This window comes from Micromys minutus, assembly GCF_963924665.1.
Source record: "Micromys minutus genome assembly, chromosome: 16".
NCBI classification, from domain to species: domain Eukaryota; kingdom Metazoa; phylum Chordata; class Mammalia; order Rodentia; family Muridae; genus Micromys; species Micromys minutus.
In genome coordinates, this window is record NC_137985.1 from 16706219 (window position 1) to 16725070 (window position 18852).

The window sequence follows — 18852 nt, forward strand, 5'->3', positions numbered from 1 at the left end:
GTATTTTTGCATCAGTGTTCATGAAGGAAATTGGCCCGCGATATTCATTCTTTGTTGAGCCTTGTGTGGCTGTAGCCTCATAAAATGAATTTGGAAATGTTCCCTCTGTTTCTATTCTGTGGGATAATTTGAGGAGTGTTGGTATTAGCTTTCTTTGAAAGTTGGGTAGAACTCTGCACTAAAACCATTTGGCCCTGGACTTCTTTTTATGGTTGGGACACTTTTACTAACTACTTCTGTTTTCTTGGGAATTATAGGTCTATTTAAATTCTTTATCCAATCTTGACTTAACTTTGGTAAGTGGTATCTATCAAGAAAACTGTCCGTTTATTTTTGTCTTGACCCAGTGGTTATTTAGTAGACAATTGTAATGTTTTCCACAAGCTTGTAGGCTTTCTGTTGTTTCTGTTGTTGAAATTCACCTTTGATCCATGGTAGTCTTAACAGGATACATGGGGTTATTTCAATTTTCTTGTATCTGTTGAGACTTGCTTTGTGACAGAGTATTTAAAGTTTTGGAGAAGATTCCATGAAGGGCTGAGAAGAGAGTATATTCTTTTATCTTTGGATAAAATGTTCTGTAGATATATAGAATTTGAATCATACTAACAGCTGTTGGTAACATTTCTGTTTACTTTTTGTTTGGATGACCTAATCATTGGTATGAGTGGGGTGTTGTAGTTTCCTACTGTTAATGTGTGGGGTTCAACATGTGATTTAAGCTTTAGAAATGTTTATTAATTTGGGTGCCCTTGTGTTTGAGGCATAGATGGTCAGAATTTAGATAACACCTTGGTGGATTTTCCTTTGATGATTATGATGTGTCCTTCCCCATCTCTTTTGATTACTTTTGGTTGGAAGTCTATTTTGTCAGACCTCACACTGCTGGCAGCAGATTGAAGCTCTGTCTCCAGGACCCACTCTACAGCTGCAGACCTCTCCACTGCACCCCACAAAATGCTGAAAGAGTTGAGAAAGAAAACAAATACAAATTTCAAGGCCCAGAAGCAAGAGCTGAGTTGTAATCAGTGTGTGGGTTTGAGCAAGTCAAGTAGGAAAGAACGCAGTAAAAGCATGAAGCAGCCAGAGCTTCATAGTGAAATCCTGTCTCAGGAAAAAAAAGTGTGTGTGGGGGGGGTAAAGTGGGGGAGCAACACAACCACATTGCTTTCTGGGAAATGAGAGCTGATGAACTCAAGGCCAGGGATAGCTCAGTGGGTAAAAGCACCTGCCACCAAGACTGATGCCCAAGTTAGATCTTAGAACCCACAAGCTGTGGGAGAACACTGGCTCATGTAAGTGGTCCTCCAACTTCCACAGGCATTGTGGCCCATGTGACTCTCTACACACACACACACACACAGACACACACACTTTTTGTTTGTTTTGGGGATTTTAGTTTTGGAGACAGAGTTTCTCAATGTAGTCTGGCTGCCCTGGAACTCACTCTGTTGTCTAGACTGGCCTCAAACTCAGATTGGCTTGCTCTGCCTCCTGGATGCTTGCATTAAAGGTATGTGCCACCACTGGCCAGCCAAAGGTAATTTTAAAAAAGAAATAATATTGAGCCCTACTCAGAATCCTCTATACTAGGGATCCACTAAAGGACCTAAAGCTGCAGAAGCAACATTATCTACACATACTTTTGTTTTATGGAGGGGGTGTATTAGTCAGCATTCTCTAGAGTAATTACGGGTAGTCTCTATGTAGTAAGGGAATTTGTTGGTGACTTACAGTCTGTAGTCCAACTCCCCAACAATGGTCAGCAGCAGCTTTGAATGCAAGTCCAAGGATCTAGAGAGTCTTCCTTCTTCCAATGTCCTTATGTAGGTCTCCAGCAGAAGGTATGTCCCAGATGACCTTGAACTCAGAGCTCTCCCTGCCCTAGTCTCCTGGGATTCATAGCCTCTATGCCTCAAGATCTCCATGCCAAGATCCAGGTCAGAAACTTGTATCTCCCAGCCTCAAGATCAGGATCACAGGTGAGCCTTCCAATTCTGGATTGTGGTCCATTTCAGATATAGTCAAGTTGACAACCAGGAAGAGCCACTACAGGGGGCTGGAGATATAGCTCAGCAATTAAGACTAAATACTGCTTCCCCAGAAGACCTGGTCAGTTTCTAGCATCCACACCAATCATCTTATAAGCATCTTAGCTCCAGTTCTAGGGGATCCAATGCCTTCTTCTAGCCCCCTAGGACTTCAAAGTGCTCACCCACACTCACTCTGTCTTTCTCTGTCTCTCTGTCTGTCTCTCTCTCTCTCTCAAAAGTGAATATTGGCCAAGCATGCTGGCACAAGTTCAAGGGCAGCCAGGTCTACATTAGTAGTTCTCAATCTCTAAGTCTCAACTCCTTTAGGGATCAAACTACCTGTTCATAGGGGCCATTTAAGACCACTGGAAAACATATTTTCATTACAATTCATATAAATAGTAATATTATAAAGTAGCAACAAAAATTTTATAGTTGGAGGTCATCAGAATATAAGGAACTGTGTTAATGGTTGTAGCATTAGAAAGGTTGAGAATCATAGTGAGTTCCACAACAGCCAGGGCTACATTGAGAGACCTTGTCTCAGAAAAATTAAACTAAGAGGGATTAATGGGTTCTCCACAAGCTTGACCACCTGGGTTTGATCCTAGGAAGCCACAGTGTAAGGATAGAACAGATTTATGTTAGCCTCTGGCTGTCACATGCATGGCTGCACTTACAGACTACCCACCCCTCTCCAACCAACCCCAGAAATGTACTGGTAACAATCATAGATGCTTTGGGGTCTAAGTTCAAGCTGTAGATATGGTGTCTGCTGAGGACATCACAGGTTACATGTCTTTCCTGTGTCCTTGCATGGTCACATAGTGGGATGGGAGACAGTCCCTGGAAGCAAATTTTAATTCTGTGTGGAAGAGCCCATGTGCACAGGCTGAGACATGCTGCTCTGTCACTTTCTGCTGTTCATTTTTGACCGACTAGGTCTCTCATGGTAACTGGCAGTCAAGCCCAACAATCTCCCTGTCTCCACCCTGTGCTGAGGCTAAGGCATAGCCTCACCTGGTTTTCTCTAAAGATGCTAGGGAATCGAACCCAGGACCTAATGCTTGTGTAAGTGCTCTTCCACACTGACCTAGGTCTCCAGCTCCTCTAGGGAGTATCTTTGATAGGAGACACTAACCTCATTCATGATGGCCCTGCCCTTATTGCCCTATCCTTCCCAACACTTACATATAATGTCATTTCCTCTGGGTTAGAGCTTCAACAGATAACCTTGGGAGGAATATGTGTCTCCTAAAGTTCCACGTGGTATATATATATATATATATATATCCATGTTCCATGTGAACTGGTCACCTGAGTGGCTCTGAAGGCTCACATGAAGGCTTGTACTCTAAGATAAGAAACATCTCTTCTGACTAGTAAACTTGGAATAAGGAACCAAGCATCTCCAGCTCAGCAATCCGCACCTCCCGGGGGTGGGGGAGGCAACCCACAGCAGGTGGAGAGCCCACAGATGTGCACCACCCCCCAGCTCAGATCAAAGTGATACACTCAGTCAGTATCACCACCCATCTGGCACCTGCACGATCAAACTGTTCCCATTCAAAACAGGAAGAGGCACCAGTTCACAAGGCCCCTCAGCCAGGCCCTGCCCCCATCTCTCTGACCTGACAGGCTGCATCTTTCTCCTATGTTCATTTTGCTACAGAAATGTTTCTGGAAATGTCCAATTCATTCCTCACGTGTGCAAAAGTGCAGACATACATCCCACCCATGCCACGGCACATGGGTGAAATCAGAGAACGGTTTTCAGGTGTCAGTTCTCTGTTCACCATGGGGATGAAGCTCAGTTTAGCCTTGGTAGAAAGCACCCTCACCCACTGAGCCATCTCACCATCCCCTCATGGTTTTTAGTGTTGAGGACAAAACCTTAAGCATTCAAAGGAAAGGGTTTTTCTACTGATCCACATGCTGGGACTTCATCTCAGAGTCTTGGTCTTTCCAGTCATCCCCTAGCTATTCTTACATTTGTCTCTTCATCTGTCATACTTCTGAGAAGGTCCACCCTACCAAGTTGTCTATGTCCTGTCATAACCCTGGCTCACCACCTGAGAGGCTCTGAAATGACCCCAAGGACGTGTTTTTGTTTTAAAATTGGGCCTTACTCGACTGTAGCCCAGGCTGACAAACTTGAGACTCCTTAGCCTCCTGGACACTGACCATGTCTGGCTCACAAATGTGCTTACTACCTCTTTAGTGCTCTGCACTTGGAGCTGCAGGGTCTTCCCCTTGTTCCCTGTGCACCTCAGTAACTAGAAAGGTGCGGGGGGGGGGGGATAGGTGTCTCAGGGGGTAGAGCGTTCTCTTGGTGTGCCTTGGATTCCATCCTTAGCATCCTATAAGGAGTGGTGGTATACACCAAAAATCCTAGCACTTGGGAGGTAGAGGCAGGAAAATTAGGAGTTGAAAGTCATCCTCAGCTATCAATATATTTCAAGATCATTATATGAGCTCCTGTTAAAGAAATAAGTAACTTGGCAGGATTGCTCAATGGGTACAGGTACTTGTCACCAAGCCTGACCACTCAAGCCTGGTCCCCAGACTCACAGGATAGGAAAGAACTGATTCCCACAGTCGTCCTCTGGTCTCCACATGTGTGCTTTAGACAGACACAGAATGAACGTAATACAAAGGAGAAGTAAATAATCAAACTGCCTGTGAATAACAGGTGCTGGGGACGAACAGCCCTTGTTAAATAAATGGAACACACTTTGAAAAACATTTTTTTCTTTAATAGTAAAATATTATATGCCATAGAAAACTTGAAAAAGTCAGGATATAAAATATAGTAACTATGATTGAGAAACTTGTAGAGAACCAGGACAATCCAACAGCATGGCTCCCCTGCTCCTGACCTCCATGTCTCTCAAACATGTAGGCAGAAAACCAGGCAGACCGTAGAGCCCTGAACCCCATTCACCTGCACCTGACCATTCCGGAAAACAAGCCTCTATATGGTCTTATGGGGTCTGTTAAGGCTTCCCAGAGCTCCAGTGTGGCTTGGCAGCACAGCAGTGCTTTTACCACACTGAAGGCCACGGGTAAAAATGGGAGCGGCAAGGATTTCAAAATGAATCATGAGGTAGCTATGATGCCTATTCCTAAATGTGTGAAATGGGCCTTCCAGAGTCTTGATGACAAGTCAGGTCACCCAGATTACAGATACACCCAGCCCAGGAAGCCCCAAGGTCCTAGCTTCCTTTTCTTGAGACCTCTAATTCCCTCATGCCTGATTAATTTACATGCTTCAGGTTGCTTGGAAGGTCACTTTCAAAGCTAGATAGGTTCCAGAGATGGATGGGTGATACCCTCACATCCACCAATCCATGGATTCTTTGGGACAAGCCCTGACAATAACTATGCAGTGGGGTAGACCCTTGCACAGGATCTTTTCTGCTTCTTGGCCCTCCCAGCCCAGCCCTTGCACCTCAAGCACTCTGAGCTTAGGCATGGTGAGGCAGGAGGACACAATCTGAGCAGGTGTGGGCATTTCTGGGGTGATAAGGGGCCCCTGGAAGCACAAACTCTCCAGGGCAGGCATTCCCTCCAGGAAGACCAGACCTTGAGCTGAGAGGCCCCCAACGGTCAGCCGAATCTTGCGCACATCTCGGAGGTGGCGACTGATGGCCAGCAGGGTGCTGTCGGCAGACAGGGTACAGCCCAGCACCTCCAGCCTTTGCAGGTAGCTGAGCTCCTGCAGGCTGGCATCTAGCCCGGTCTCAGTGACCCGGTAGGTGCCACCCAGCACCAGCGAGCGCAGGGCCCGGAAGCGGGTAAGGCCCTGAAGGTGCTCATCACGGAAGGCCGGCACTCGGTCTAGCACGATGCATTCCAGCAGTGGCAGCACCGTGGGGTCCTGCTCTTTCTGCAACCAGATCATGGAGATTTCGCAGCTGTGCAGCTCCAGGGTCCTCAGTGTGCTAGGCAGGCTGGTGATAGGCACCATGCTCAGGTCAGCCACGTGCAAGCACAGGCGCTTCAGGTTGGGGCATTTCTGGCCCAGGGCCCGCATCAAGGCAGGGGAAAGCTGTGGGGCCTGAGAGCCAGAGAACAGGTAGCCGCCCATGCGCAATGAGTAGAGCCGGGACGCCATGTACCGGCGCAGGAGGTGCCACATGACTTTCGGCCGCATCTGTAAGAGCCAGAGATTGGGGTGACTGGGTGAGAGGTACGGGGGCTCCCAGAAGATCCATCTAGCTGGTGACAGATATGCCTGGGACCTGGGTTCTGGTGTCTCCCTGGGATTCTGCTCTTCTATGAGCGTCATTCCCTAGAGCAAAGCAGTTTCTTTTGCTCGATGTCAAGATTTATGCCTTTAATTCCAGCCAGCACACAGGGGAGGTTGAGGCAGGAGGATCCAGAGTTCTGGCCAGCCTAACTAGTCAACTGGAAAGCTCCAAGTTCAGTGGAAGACCCTATCTCAAAAACAAACCAGGCAGCAGAGTAAGGGATTGCGGTGCACACCTGTGGGTTAGGTGTGGAACAGCACAGAAACAAGAGAAACTCTAAATCCCAGGCCAGTCTGGTCTACACAGCAAATTTAGGCTACTCAGTGAGATCCTGTTTCAAACAAAAGAAAACAAATAATTTACATGTACATATATGGGTACAAATGTGTGTGTGTGAGAGAGAGAGAGAGAGAGAGAGAGAGAGAGAGAGAGAGAGAGAGAGAGAGAGAAAGAGAAAGAGAAAGAGAGGAGAAGAAGAAGAAAGAGGAGGAGGAGGAGGAGGAGGAAGGAGGAGGAGGAAGAGGAAGGAAGAGGATGAGGAGACGGAAGGTGGGGGGGCCGCTGAGGAAGATACCCTGCGCTGACCCGTGACCTCTACGTGCTCTTGTACACATATGCATCTGCACTAATGCATTCACACAAAAATAAACTGTGCAACCAACAAAACAGTATAGTGCACTTCATTGTATGTTCATTTTACCCAAAAGGAAGGAAAGAGCTGGGGAGAACAAGAGATTCATTGCTTATGTTGGAATGGAACCTAGGAACGCATGCACGTTAAGGACATGAACTCAGCTACACCTCAGTTCATAGCAGACCCTTACTTTTGATGAGGATGGGAATGAATCCAAGGCCTCATACAGACCAGGAAAGCATTCTTGAACTGAGTCACAATTCCAGGCCTTTTCTGAATTTGTATTTCAAGGCGAGGCCTAGCTAAATTGCCCAAGCTGGCCTTGAATTTATGATCTTCCTCCCTCAACCTCTGTAGTTACAAGCCTTTATTTACTAGACCCAGTCTTAAGGTATAACAATTTTTGGCCACTTTTTGACAGAGAAAATAAATCTTTTAAAAATAATATTCTGTTGCTAGAGAAATGGCTAACACTTTTGAAAGGTGTCTTAATTCATGACTTTTTCTATCCTATTACTATAAAATTTCACTGGACAGAGTTAATGCACACACACCATTAGTTCCAGCACTTGAAGGCAGATGCAGGTCTTGAGTTCAAGGCCCACCTGGTCTACAGATTGAGCTCCATGACAGCCAGTGCCACACAGAGAAACCTTGTGTCAATAATAATAATGTAAAACAATTTTCATGGAATTATTACATTTAAGCATGTATTTGAAAAGGCCTACCTGTATTCTCAGTGCATGGTCACTCATATTTGGCTCCAGAGTAAATTCTTATCCACTCTGAGGTAACAGTTATATTTTAGCATTGACAGATGCTGTCTCAAAAGACCAAAAACTAGAAGTTGGGGATGTGGCTGTTAGTAAAGTCCTAGCCTAGCAAATGCAAGCATGGATGTGGTTCTCAGCACCACATGAACTATGTGATGGCTCACACCTATAACCCCAGCACTCAAAAAAAAAGGCAAGAGGAACAGAACCTTCTGTCATCCTTGGCTACAGGGTCAGTCGAAAGCTATTTTGGGATACATGTGACCCATCTCAAAAAACCCAAACAACAAAGCCAGAAAACTGAAAAGTTATAAGCTTGCATTTATTGAATGCTGGAGACCACACTGATCTAACTTAACTCATCTCCCTATGCAAATGGCCAAGCCCTACAATACACCAGACATGAAGAAGGTACTACTTTGTTTTTTCTTGGTGCTAGAAATGGAGCCCAGGGTTCACCAGAGTCAACACTCTACCACAAGGACTGTTCTTAATCTTAATTCTTATCTTGGATGAGATAGGCATGCAGAAAATTCCAAACACGAACTCACTTAAAAACCAAACCCGCAGGGCATGGTGGTGCTCACATTTAGTCCCAGCACTGGAGAAGGAGAGAGTTCCAGGCCAACCAGGGCTACAGAGAAATTTTGCTTGAAGAAAAACAAACAAAACCCAAACACTTCTGAGCCAGATAAGGTGGCCTACAGCTGTAAATTCAGCACTCAGAGGTGGTTAGTTGGAAACCAGTACCTGACTCAGTCAGAAGAGTGCCTTCCTAGCATTCAGGAAACCTAAATTCCACTCCCAGTATCACAGAAACCAGGCACGGGGGCCCACGCTGGTAATCCCAATATTTGGAAGGTCGAGGTAGATTAGAAATTCAAGCTCGGCCTCAGCTTCCTTCATAGGAAATTGGAAGCCAGTCTGGGCTAGAGACTCTCTCAAAACAACCCCCTCCCCAAAGAAACAAGAACAAACCCCCCCCCCCAAAATAAAAGCCTCAAGAAACTATCAAAAAATTAATAAAACCATCAGTAAACAAACACTAGGAAGCAAATTAAAACACCCCCCTCTGTCCCAGGGCAGGAGGATGGCTCTCCCCGCATAGTTCCCGGGTCCCGCGTACCGTGTAGAGCGTCAGGTCGACGTGTCGCCACAGCCACCGGTCATCCACTAGCCTCTTCCAGCGGTGACAGACCCTGGAGGAGTGGACCGGCCGTTAGAACGACCCCGGCCCGCGGGACCGGATCCGCATCACCTGCCGAGCCCACGCCCGGTTCTTTCCCCCGAGGAGCGGGGCCGCACCTGGAGATGCGGATCCGGTCCCGGACAGGGAGGTAAGAGAAGATCTCCAAGAGAACCAAGTCTGGGAGGTCAAACAGCGTCGCCATGGTCCGGCTGTCGCGCGCTTCCGTTTCCGGTGGCCGCGAGGCCGCGCTCCCTGGAGGGCGCTGAGGTGGCGGGACTGGCCAAACCGGCGCGACTTCCCGAGGCCTGCCGAGGATCCCAGCGTTCCTAGGGAAGTGCCTGAGGCCCTGGGACTGGACTGGCGCGGCCTGCCGACCGTTTGGAGGCCAAGGCTAGAGACTGACCAGGCCTGACTGCTAGGCTAGCGGATGGAAGCGGGAATAGGAAAACCTAGATGTGGCTAGGGAGGGGAGGGGGCTCGAGGCGTGGCCAGGGCCGGGAGGGAAGCTGACCAGCAAACCCCGAAGGCAGGCGGGGAGGAACGCCCCGGGGGCGTGGCCACGAGGCCGAGTTAGTATAAGTAGCAAAGCCAGAGGGGGTCAGCAGACCACCCAGAAGGCGGGGCTCTGGCAAGACCGGGGCTCGGGGCGTAGCCCGAGCCCAGACACGGGAAACTGAGGCAGGTAGACGCTGTGCAGGTCCGGCTGAGGGAAAGCTACTCGCCTAGAAGGCGTGGCTCCGGCGGGCCGGAAGTGGTCCTGGGGAGTGACCAGGGATCTAGGGAGCCAGGCGGCCAGGCTGAGGAAAAGCAGCAAACTCCCAAGGCTGGACTATGGGAGAGAGGGAAAGACAGAGACTAAGGGCAGCGGGTGTTGTAAGCGAGGCCAAAGTACTAGCATTGGAAAAAGCGCCGCCGAGTGGAGGGGTGTGGCCGGGGCAGAGGAGCAGATTGGAGGCTGTCAGTAACAATGGAAGGCGTGGCTTCAGTAGGAAAAGCCCAGGAGGTGCGCAGAGAGCTAAGAGACTAGTGGCGTGCCAAGAAGGCTTGGCTTGAGCTGGAAAAGGGTTGTTGCCAAGGTAGAGATCATCCTAGGACCAGACCGTATATCCAGAAGGCATTACTTGAGCAGGGAAAAGTTAACGGAGCAGCAAACTCAGAAAGCATGATTTATGTGGGAAGGGACTCAACAACCAGGGGTCCTGGCTGAGCCTTAAGAACAAACTTGTAAAACCTAGCTTAGGCAGAACCTAAGGTCCGATATAGGGAATGGAATCAAGTTTGGAATGGATGGGCAGCAAAGGGAGAGGCTGGGGGACTTAGGACTGGAGGAATGGTTAAGAGCAGAGACGGGGTTCTAAAAGCATCGCTGAAGACAGAAACAAGAACTAAAAGAGTTGGGTGTGCAGCTCAGTGGGAGCCCTTGGCTGCTAGCATGCTAGAGTGCCCTAGGTTCATCCTCCGACACTAAAACAAATACCAAAACAAGAAAAACAAAACAAACCTACCACTTTCTGGTATGTATACCCGGAGACTATATGGCCTATGGCTCACTCTCCAATATAGGAGTTGGGTAGAGCCTGGAAAGTCTTTTTCGAACGGAAACGAGGCATTGGGGAGAGAAATTGGAACAAATCTAAGCACTAAATACGCTGAACAGGACTTCACTTGAAACTTAAAAAGGGGTGACTGGGATGGGGATGAGGGGCCAGCAGGACTGCCAAAACAGGGAGGCGTGGCCACAAGCCGAAACAGAAAGCAAGAATAATGCCTTCTGCTGCCTATATGTAAGGATGAAATTTTTTGAGTGAGTCGTATTAGGTAAACATAAGGCCCTGGGTATACTTCTTGAGTCAATATATTCTTACCTTGCTAAGAGTCCTATCTGCTAAGAAGGAACCGGTAAATAGAGGTGAAACTGGTTGAATTTAAGGAATTCCTCTCCCATCAGCTCTCGCGATTCTGTAATCTGGAACAAGGTGTTCCTTGAAGATTAAAAACCAAAGCAAAAGATTTTTCCCGTATACAATTTCCAACATCTTCGCAGGCAGGACACGGACACGCGGAGTGGAACGCATCATGGCCTCCTGTCCAGAATCCGACTTAGTTTCATTAACTGCAATCTCTGAAACGGTCACTACGGTCAGAGGGGAAAGGCAAGCACAGGGCTTGAGGCTGATCTTTGAATGAAAGCAGAAAGCCCCAAGCCCGGCACAACTCCATTTCCGCACGTCAGCAGCCAGGATTCTGCGGTAGGCTTGTCTAGCTTGGGAATGATCGATCACCCCGCCGCTGGGATTCTTTAGGTCTCTTCCACAATGAAGGAATCTGCAACACCAGTTCAGTGTCGGCTGTAAATCCACTCTTAGCCAGTCTCGGCTCATCCAGACTGCGCAACAGAATCGCAAATCTTTTCTAGCCCGGAACCCGGAAGCACCTAAGGGCCGGTAGTTCCGTTATATCACTTCCGCTTCCTGTTCCCCGTATAAATCCGACCAGGGTTCAGCGTTCGAGCTACAAGTTGTGTCGTCGATAGGTTCGAGGACCTTGGAGGTGAGAAGGCTAAACGGAGAGGCTTGTGACCGCGGGAAGCTGCCCAGACTTGGGAGCATAGGGGTTGCGGGAGGCAAAGCCGGGTGAGTCTGGGGCTCGGCCTCCGCAGGGGCGGAGTCACGACTGTTTGTGGTCCCCCGCAATTGAAACTGTAGACTGGGGCTGGAGGGGATCTGCGTCCGGTGTTTGGGGAAATGTGACCAGAGAACTTAACCCAGGAAGGGGCTTTGGGAACCTGGGCGACCACGGAAGTCCTCACTCTGCTGTTTTTCATCCCTCCATTCGGTGTAGCTCCAGCCACAATGATTGAGGTGGTTTGCAACGACCGTCTAGGAAAGAAAGTCCGCGTTAAGTGCAAGTATCCACCGAGGGATGACTGGCAGTGGTCTCTGGGGCAGATTGGTGGTGTTGGATGATTTCAGTTAAATGACGCTTATGGGAAGGCCTGATGTCGTCTTCCCTCGGTCTACCTTTTCCTTTCATTTACCTTAACTCCTTCGTGCCCAGCACCGATGACACCATCGGCGACTTGAAGAAACTAATAGCAGCTCAAACTGGCACCCGCTGGAATAAGATCGTTCTTAAAAAGTGGTAAGTAAGCGATGGTCAAATCTAGGCTAGAAGGTTCCGTTGGAGCGAGCACCTCAGGCAGTCCCTAAGAAGGGTCAGCTTGTTTTCAGGACAAAAGACTCCCCACCCCTTATCAGCTTCTCTCTGAAACCTATCTATCCCATAGGTACACGATTTTTAAAGACCACGTGTCTCTGGGAGATTGTATCCTTTTCCTAACGTTCATGAAAGAATCCATGTATTTATCTCGAGTTCTGGTTCTATACTGAAACCTGTACAGAAATTAAGCAAGAGGGATGTTTAGAATGTGCTCTATCGTGAGCACTGAGAAAATGGAAACTACTGGAATTATTTTGTGAGGAGGGTGGTTGGTGAAATACTTTAACTTGGCTCAGAAGGATTTTGACATTCAGGTTCAAAATACTTATTACTGAACTCCAACCTGAGTGTTGGACAGGTGGTAAAGGTGGAGTGTGAATACAGTTGAGATTAGATAGATAGATAGATAGATAGATAGATAGATAGATAGACAGACAGACAGGTGGTAAAGGTGGAGTGTGAATACAGTTGAGATTAGATAGATAGATAGATAGATAGATAGATAGATAGATAGATAGATAGGTAGATAGGTAGATAGATAGATAGATAAAGGTGGAGTGTGAATACAGTTGAGATTAGATAGATAGATAGATAGACCGACAGACAGACAGGTAATCTTTTTAATTTGGGGAGGGAGGATCTGGATCTTTTGTCCGAAATTGTTTGCACCACTTACATGCCTGCTGCAGGCAGAGACTAGAAGAAAACTTCAGGTTTCCTGGAACCACCGCATGAGTTCTGGGACTTAAGGCCAGGTCTCTGGAAGAGCAGCCCTGAGTGCTCTTCAGTTGCTGAGCTATCTCCAGCCCAAGTATGAACATTTAAGAAAATGTATTGTTTTGGGGGCTGGGGGGGCACTTGGGGATCTGACTTTATATACCAGGCTTTGGTGGCAAACAACTTTGTATTCTCAGTGGTCTTAAGGACTACTGAATACTATTTGTAGTTTTGAGATCTTAGATCAGAGTGTCCATTCTTTAGTCCGGGGTTGGGTGTTGAGCCACGGGATCCAGCTGTGAGTAGATGGAAGGTAGACTCAGCTTCCAGTGAACGTTCCTTAATGCTTGTTCTTCAGATGAAATCCACGATGGGATGAACCTGGAGCTTTATTACCAGTAGAGGGCAATTCCTTCCTTGCCCTGCTCTGCCCTGCCATCCTCTCCCACGCTCACTTGACACTGGTATAGATGGTCATTTTTAACAGTTCACGTGAATAAAAATGTTGTTGCTGCTTTGCTGCTGTCATACTGTGTGAGAGCCGTGTCCTGAGGAGAGAGCTGGTGTCTGGTACTTAGGTGAACTTCCGCTTGAGGGGAGCTCAAGACTGACTGGGCCTGGTGATACACACTTGGCATCTCAACACTTGGGAAATTTTGTCTGAGTACTGAGATTGAAAAGGGCCTGAACCACCATGGCCTTGCTTTTGCTCTTGAGAAATTGGCCAGGAGCTGTGGATGCCCCGTGCATTATTTTCATCTACCCACTATATCTTCCCATCTCAAAAGACTCAGATTTAGGATGGTCTTCCCAACTTAAATGATTCAGTGGAGAAAACAATCCCTCACAGATGTAGTCAACTTGACAACCAAGAACAGCCATTACAAACACATATGTAAATAAGTATATATATATCTATATATATATATATCTTGGATTTAAATTTTTGTTACATTTTTGCTAATGTGTGTGTTTATGGGGGACGGACAGACATCTATGTACTGTAGTGCACATGTGAAAGTTAAAGGACAATTTACAGGAATCCATCCTCCCCTTCTACCCCGAAGGTCCAAAGGTTGGAACTCAGGTCATCAGGCTTAGCAGCAGCACTCTTACCCAATAAACTGCCTCATTGGTACAGTACTCTTGTGGGTTTTTCTTTTCAGTGCTGAGCTCAAACCCAGAGCCTTGCACAGTCTAAGCTGGTTTAGATAGCTTTTATCTTAAGTGAGCATTTTGAGCTTGTGTGTGCACTATGCCATGGCCTGCTTATGGAGGTTAGAGGACTGCGCTGACTGTTAGTTCTAGCCTTATTGAGACATGATGTCTTTATACTCGTGGCTACTGAGTGCTAATGCTTTTGTGTTACTGCATCCGGGTTCTTCATAGTTAGACTCAGAACTCCACAATTGTATATCAAGCATGTTACCCACTCAGACATCTCCTAAACTCCGTAGTCTTTTTTTTTTTTTTTTTTTTTTAAGAAAAGACAGTAGGAAAGCTGGACTGGTAAAGGTGTTTCTACCTGAGCCTTAAGACCAAAGTTCCAGCCCTGGAACCCAGTTGGAAGGAAAGAACCAACTATAGAGAGCTTATAGCAGGGTAAAAGTTTCTCCATCTTGTTTCAGGTACAGCCGTTTTTTTTGTTTGTTTGTTTGTTTGTTTTGTTTTGTTTTATAAAGAACAACATTTAATTGGGGCCGGCTTACAGATTCAGAGGTTCAGTCCATTATCATCAAGCATGGCAGCTTGCAGGCAGGCATGGTGCAGGCAAATTTGAGAGTTCTACATTTTCCCCTGGAGGCTGATACTGGAAGACTCACTTCCTGGCAGCTGAGGGTCTTAAGCCCACACCCACAGTGACACACCTACACCAACGAGGCTACACCTAATAGTGCCACTCCCTGGCCCAAGCATATACAAACCATCACATTCCACTCCCTGTTCCCCATAGGCTTGTTCAAACATGAAGCTATGGGGACCACACCTAAACATAGCATAATGCAAATTATATTTAATCCAACTTCCAGAGTCCTCATAGTCTACAACAGTCTCAACAATGTTAGAAGTCCAAAGTCTCTTCTGAGATTCGTCCAATCACTTAACTGAAATCCCCAAGGCAAGACAGGAAACCAGCTGGGCAAACTCCAAACTCTGCATCTCCATGTTTGATGTCAAAGCAGTCTTCAGATCTCCGACTCTTTTTCATCTCTGTTGACCACAACAAACTTTTCTCCTGGGCTTGTTCCACTCCCTGTTAGCAGCTTCCCTCAGCAGAAAGCCCACGGCTTGGGCATCACAAATATCTTGGGGTCTCTAAGGCAACTTCAATGTTACAGCTTCTTGTTTCAGTGTCTGGGATCCACATATGATCTTGGCTCCTCCTAAAGGCTGGCGTCATTTCTCCAGCTCTGGCCTTTGTAGCACTTTAAGCTCAGGTTGGTCCACTACACTAGTACTACTGTTCTTGGTGATCACCCCATGGTACTGGCATCTCTAATACACTGGGGTCTTCTGCTGCAACTAGGCTTTACCAATAGCCTCTCATGGGCTCCCTTCATGGTGTCAAGCCTCAAATCCTTTGCATGACCCCCTCAGTCCTGGGCTGTCAACAACTGAGGCTACACCTTCACCAATGGCCTTCCATGGCTTCTCACACTGCCAAGCCTCAGTTGTTCTTCATGAGGCCTTAACACATTACCAGGTACAGCTGCAGCATGAGGTACAACCTTGGCTATCAAAGAAGCTTGGAGCACAGCTTCTTTGTGCTCTGAGAAATCACTTCCCAGATTTCATCTCAGTGATGCTGGTCTCTTAATCACCACTAATTTCTTAGCTCCATCTGACCAGCATCAGTTGTTCCAGCAGTTTCTTCTATTTTTCACTCTAAGCCAGAGCCACCAGGCTGAAGCTGCCAGGTTCTACTTACAGAAGCAGGACCATGGCCCCTTTGTTCTATCACATTATCACTGGCTTTTAAATTTGGCTTTACTGGATCTTGCTCTGTAGATTGACCTTGAATTCAGGGATCTGCCAGCCTGTCTCCTGAGATTTAAAGGTGTGTACCACCACACCTGGACTTAAACTTTTCTTCACCTAAAACTTGCTCTGTCCCTGGCTGGCCTTTAACACAGAGATCTGCTAGCCCTTGCCCTCTGGGATTAAAGGTGTGTATCACCGTGCCTGTATCTAAATTTAGCTAGGTAGGATCTTGCCCCAAAGTCCCTTAATCTGTTATCTCCTAGAATATAGGATTCAGTTCTATTTAGATCATCCCTGGTGCCCCTTTAATACTTGAAGCATATATTTTATATTTTCCCTTTCTAGGCTTGCTATGCTGGTTCAAAACGCTATTCATGAGACTTCCTTTGTCAGTGCAATTAATATACATCTCTTTACCTTAGCCTTAGGTAGATCCTTCAGACAAGGACAAAAAGCAGCCACATTCTTCACCAAAGTCCCACAAAAACAGTCTCTAGGCCACATACTGAAATTCTTCTCCACTGAAGAAACCTCTTGGGCAAGGTGGGTTCAGAGGTTCAGTCCATTATCATCAAGGCAGGAGCATGGCAGATTTTAGGTAGGCTTGGTTCAGACAGAGCTGAGAGTTGTGCATCTTCATCTGAAGGCTGCTAGTGGAAGACTCCAGGTACAGCCATCTTTGGTTTCTACCCCTTTGCCCTGAAAAGTTCCATGGGAAAGGACCCAATTCTGTTCTACAAATTCAGAGTCAAAGTGCCTCAGATAACTTCATGTTCTTAACTGATTAAGCTGCTTGCTTGCTTACCCCTGAAACTGCTACCAGAATGTAGTTTTTTTGTGTTCTTTAACTTAAAAAAAAAAAAAAAAAAACTCCTCTTAATATGCATTTGGGGCTGCTCTTTGAGAACTGTTCCTTTCCAGGCAGTTGCCACATGGCTTAATACACGCTATCAATTTGAAATTTGCTCATGTTGAGTGGCTTTTACCCCATAACAGGGCTGTCCACTGACCTCCACACATGCATCAAACCATGACTCAGGTTAGTCATAAACATTATTTGGTGTTGAGGTGAATTTCTTGTTGTTTATGAAATAGGTTCTCTATATGTAGCCCTGACCTGTCTGAAACTGGAATGTAGATCTGGCTGGCACTGAATCTAGATTGCTGCCTGCCTCTACCTCCCAAGCTCTGAGATTAAAGGCAGGACCACCATACCCTGCCTAAAATAAACTATTGCTTATTTGTTGAGACATGATTTCTCTGTATAACAGCCTGAACTCCTTTTGTAGACTAGTCTGGCCTCAAACTCACAGATCCATCGGTCTCTGCCTTACCAGTGCTGGGATTAAACTCATGTGCTACCACATCCAGCAAAATTAACATTTAAATAGACTTTAAGTGAATGCATTGACTATTTCTGGCTAGGAAGAATTCAGTGACGCTTTTTATCTGGTCTATATACTTCTGTACTGGTTTGAAATAAGAAATTAGCCACATTAAATCTGTCGTGTAATGTTTTTACTACTACAGTTTGAACTCTAGATCTGGACTATTCTCACCCACCCCTTTCATTTCTTTCTTTATTCTTTTTCTTTCTTTAGACTTGGTCTTTCTGTGTAGCCTTGGGTGTCCTGAATTCACCTTATAAACCAGGCTGGCTTGAAACTCACAAAGATGTTCTTGTGTCAAATCATCATGCTTGGTAGCAAATGTTCTTACCCACTGAGACCTCTCCTTGTTTGGGCCCATGCTTTGCTACTGTAAGGCTGTGTCATTGAGGTTAAGCAGTTCATAGCAAGTGGTAGAGCTAGGCTTTATACCCAATTAAATCTTGCTTCTAATCCCCTATCAATGAGTTCATGTCACTGAGTATCATTTTGAAGTCACACAGAGGCCTACACTATTGGTGAACTCATATTGAACCTCTCCCCCATTGGTGTCTTTGAAAACTATTAATTATCCAGGGCCAGCAAGACAGATAACTTGCCACCAAGCTTGACAACTTTAGTTTGACCTCCAGAACCCCATGGTGCAAGGAGAGAACAGATTGCCACAAATTGTCCTCTTGACTACAATTTTCATGGCAGTATCCCTTATAAATGTGATGGTTTTTTAAAGTAATTTAAAAAAATTCTCGAGACAGGGTTTCTCTCTGTAACTCTGGCTGTCCTGGAACTCACTTTGTATGCCAGGCTGGCCTCAAGCTCAGAGATCTGATTGTCTCTGCCTTAAAGGTGTGTGCCACTACCCGTAGGCATAAAATAACATCTTAAAATCCTTATGTATATGAATGTTTTGCCTGCATGTAAGTATGAATGTATACCACGTGCAGTCCTAGTGAATTGAAAGGGTCTTATGGAAGGACAGCCAGTGCTCTTAACCACTGAGCCCTCGTCTCTAGCTCTCCACAGCTCCTGGAACTCAGAGAACTGCTTACCTTTGCCTCCTGAGTACTGGGATTGAAGGTCTACATTAGCACACCCTTTTCCTCAGACTTCCAATTGACTAAAACTGATCGTTGGAGCCGCCCACCTTCTACTCCCTTTCTTCATCCTAGTGTTATTGCTCTCACCCATCAGTCACCTGCTTAGAAGCCAGGAGGAGCCCATGGAGGAGTAAGACAAAATAAGTTCTTAAAAGACATGGAAAATGACATGACCAGTGAAATGGTTCGCCTTGCAAAACCAAAAGGACTGATTTCGCTTTGGGCATCTGGAGGAAACTGGTGGGAAGAAGAAGCCAAATTTAGGCTCTGAATAGTTAGCCTCTCGTTACCAAGGCAACTGCATTGCTATGGCAACGGCAAAGTACAGCAAAAGTACCCATGTACCTTAGTCCCAGCTGGCCACTTCCGCGTGGATGCTGGCGGACCTCCGAAAAAGGCTCAAGAAGGCCGGATTGGCTGCCGCAGGAGTCAGTCAAATAAGCTCTATTTTGTAGGCTAAGCGCACCAAGTAGGGTGGAGAGCCCTTTGACGCCTATAGGGAGCTGCTTCCCGGGTTGGAGCATCCAATAGACGTAGCTTACAGACGAGCCAATCAGCAGTGGTGTT

The 18852-nt window shown here is 46.6% G+C and overlaps 2 protein-coding genes across 5 annotated transcripts; one reads left to right on the plus strand and one right to left on the minus strand.

Moving 5' to 3' along the window:
• Positions 1-4819: 4819 nt before the first annotated feature.
• FBXL12 (F-box and leucine rich repeat protein 12) lies at positions 4820-11279 on the minus strand. 4 transcript variants are annotated; one of them, XM_080930749.1, is made up of 4 exons: positions 10748-11279; positions 8820-8892; positions 8245-8327; positions 4820-6189 (listed from the first exon to the last, which is right to left on the minus strand). In XM_080930749.1, exon 4 carries the CDS (start codon positions 6187-6189, stop codon positions 5368-5370), a length of 822 nt encoding a protein of 273 aa, XP_080786875.1. In that variant the 5' UTR covers positions 8245-8327; positions 8820-8892; positions 10748-11279; the 3' UTR covers positions 4820-5367. The 4 variants fall into 4 exon arrangements, with proteins under 4 accessions (XP_080786875.1, XP_080786874.1, XP_080786873.1 ...); XM_080930748.1 differs by lacking the exon at positions 8245-8327 and having other exon boundaries at positions 10748-11277; XM_080930747.1 differs by lacking the exons at positions 8245-8327; positions 10748-11279 and adding an exon at positions 8999-10736.
• Positions 11280-11306: 27 nt separating this feature from the next.
• UBL5 (ubiquitin like 5) lies at positions 11307-13334 on the plus strand. The gene is made up of 5 exons (XM_080930751.1): positions 11307-11432; positions 11724-11790; positions 11940-12023; positions 12169-12206; positions 13177-13334. Exons 2-5 carry the CDS (start codon positions 11735-11737, stop codon positions 13218-13220), a joined length of 222 nt encoding a protein of 73 aa, XP_080786877.1. The 5' UTR covers positions 11307-11432; positions 11724-11734; the 3' UTR covers positions 13221-13334.
• Positions 13335-18852: the final 5518 nt, after the last annotated feature.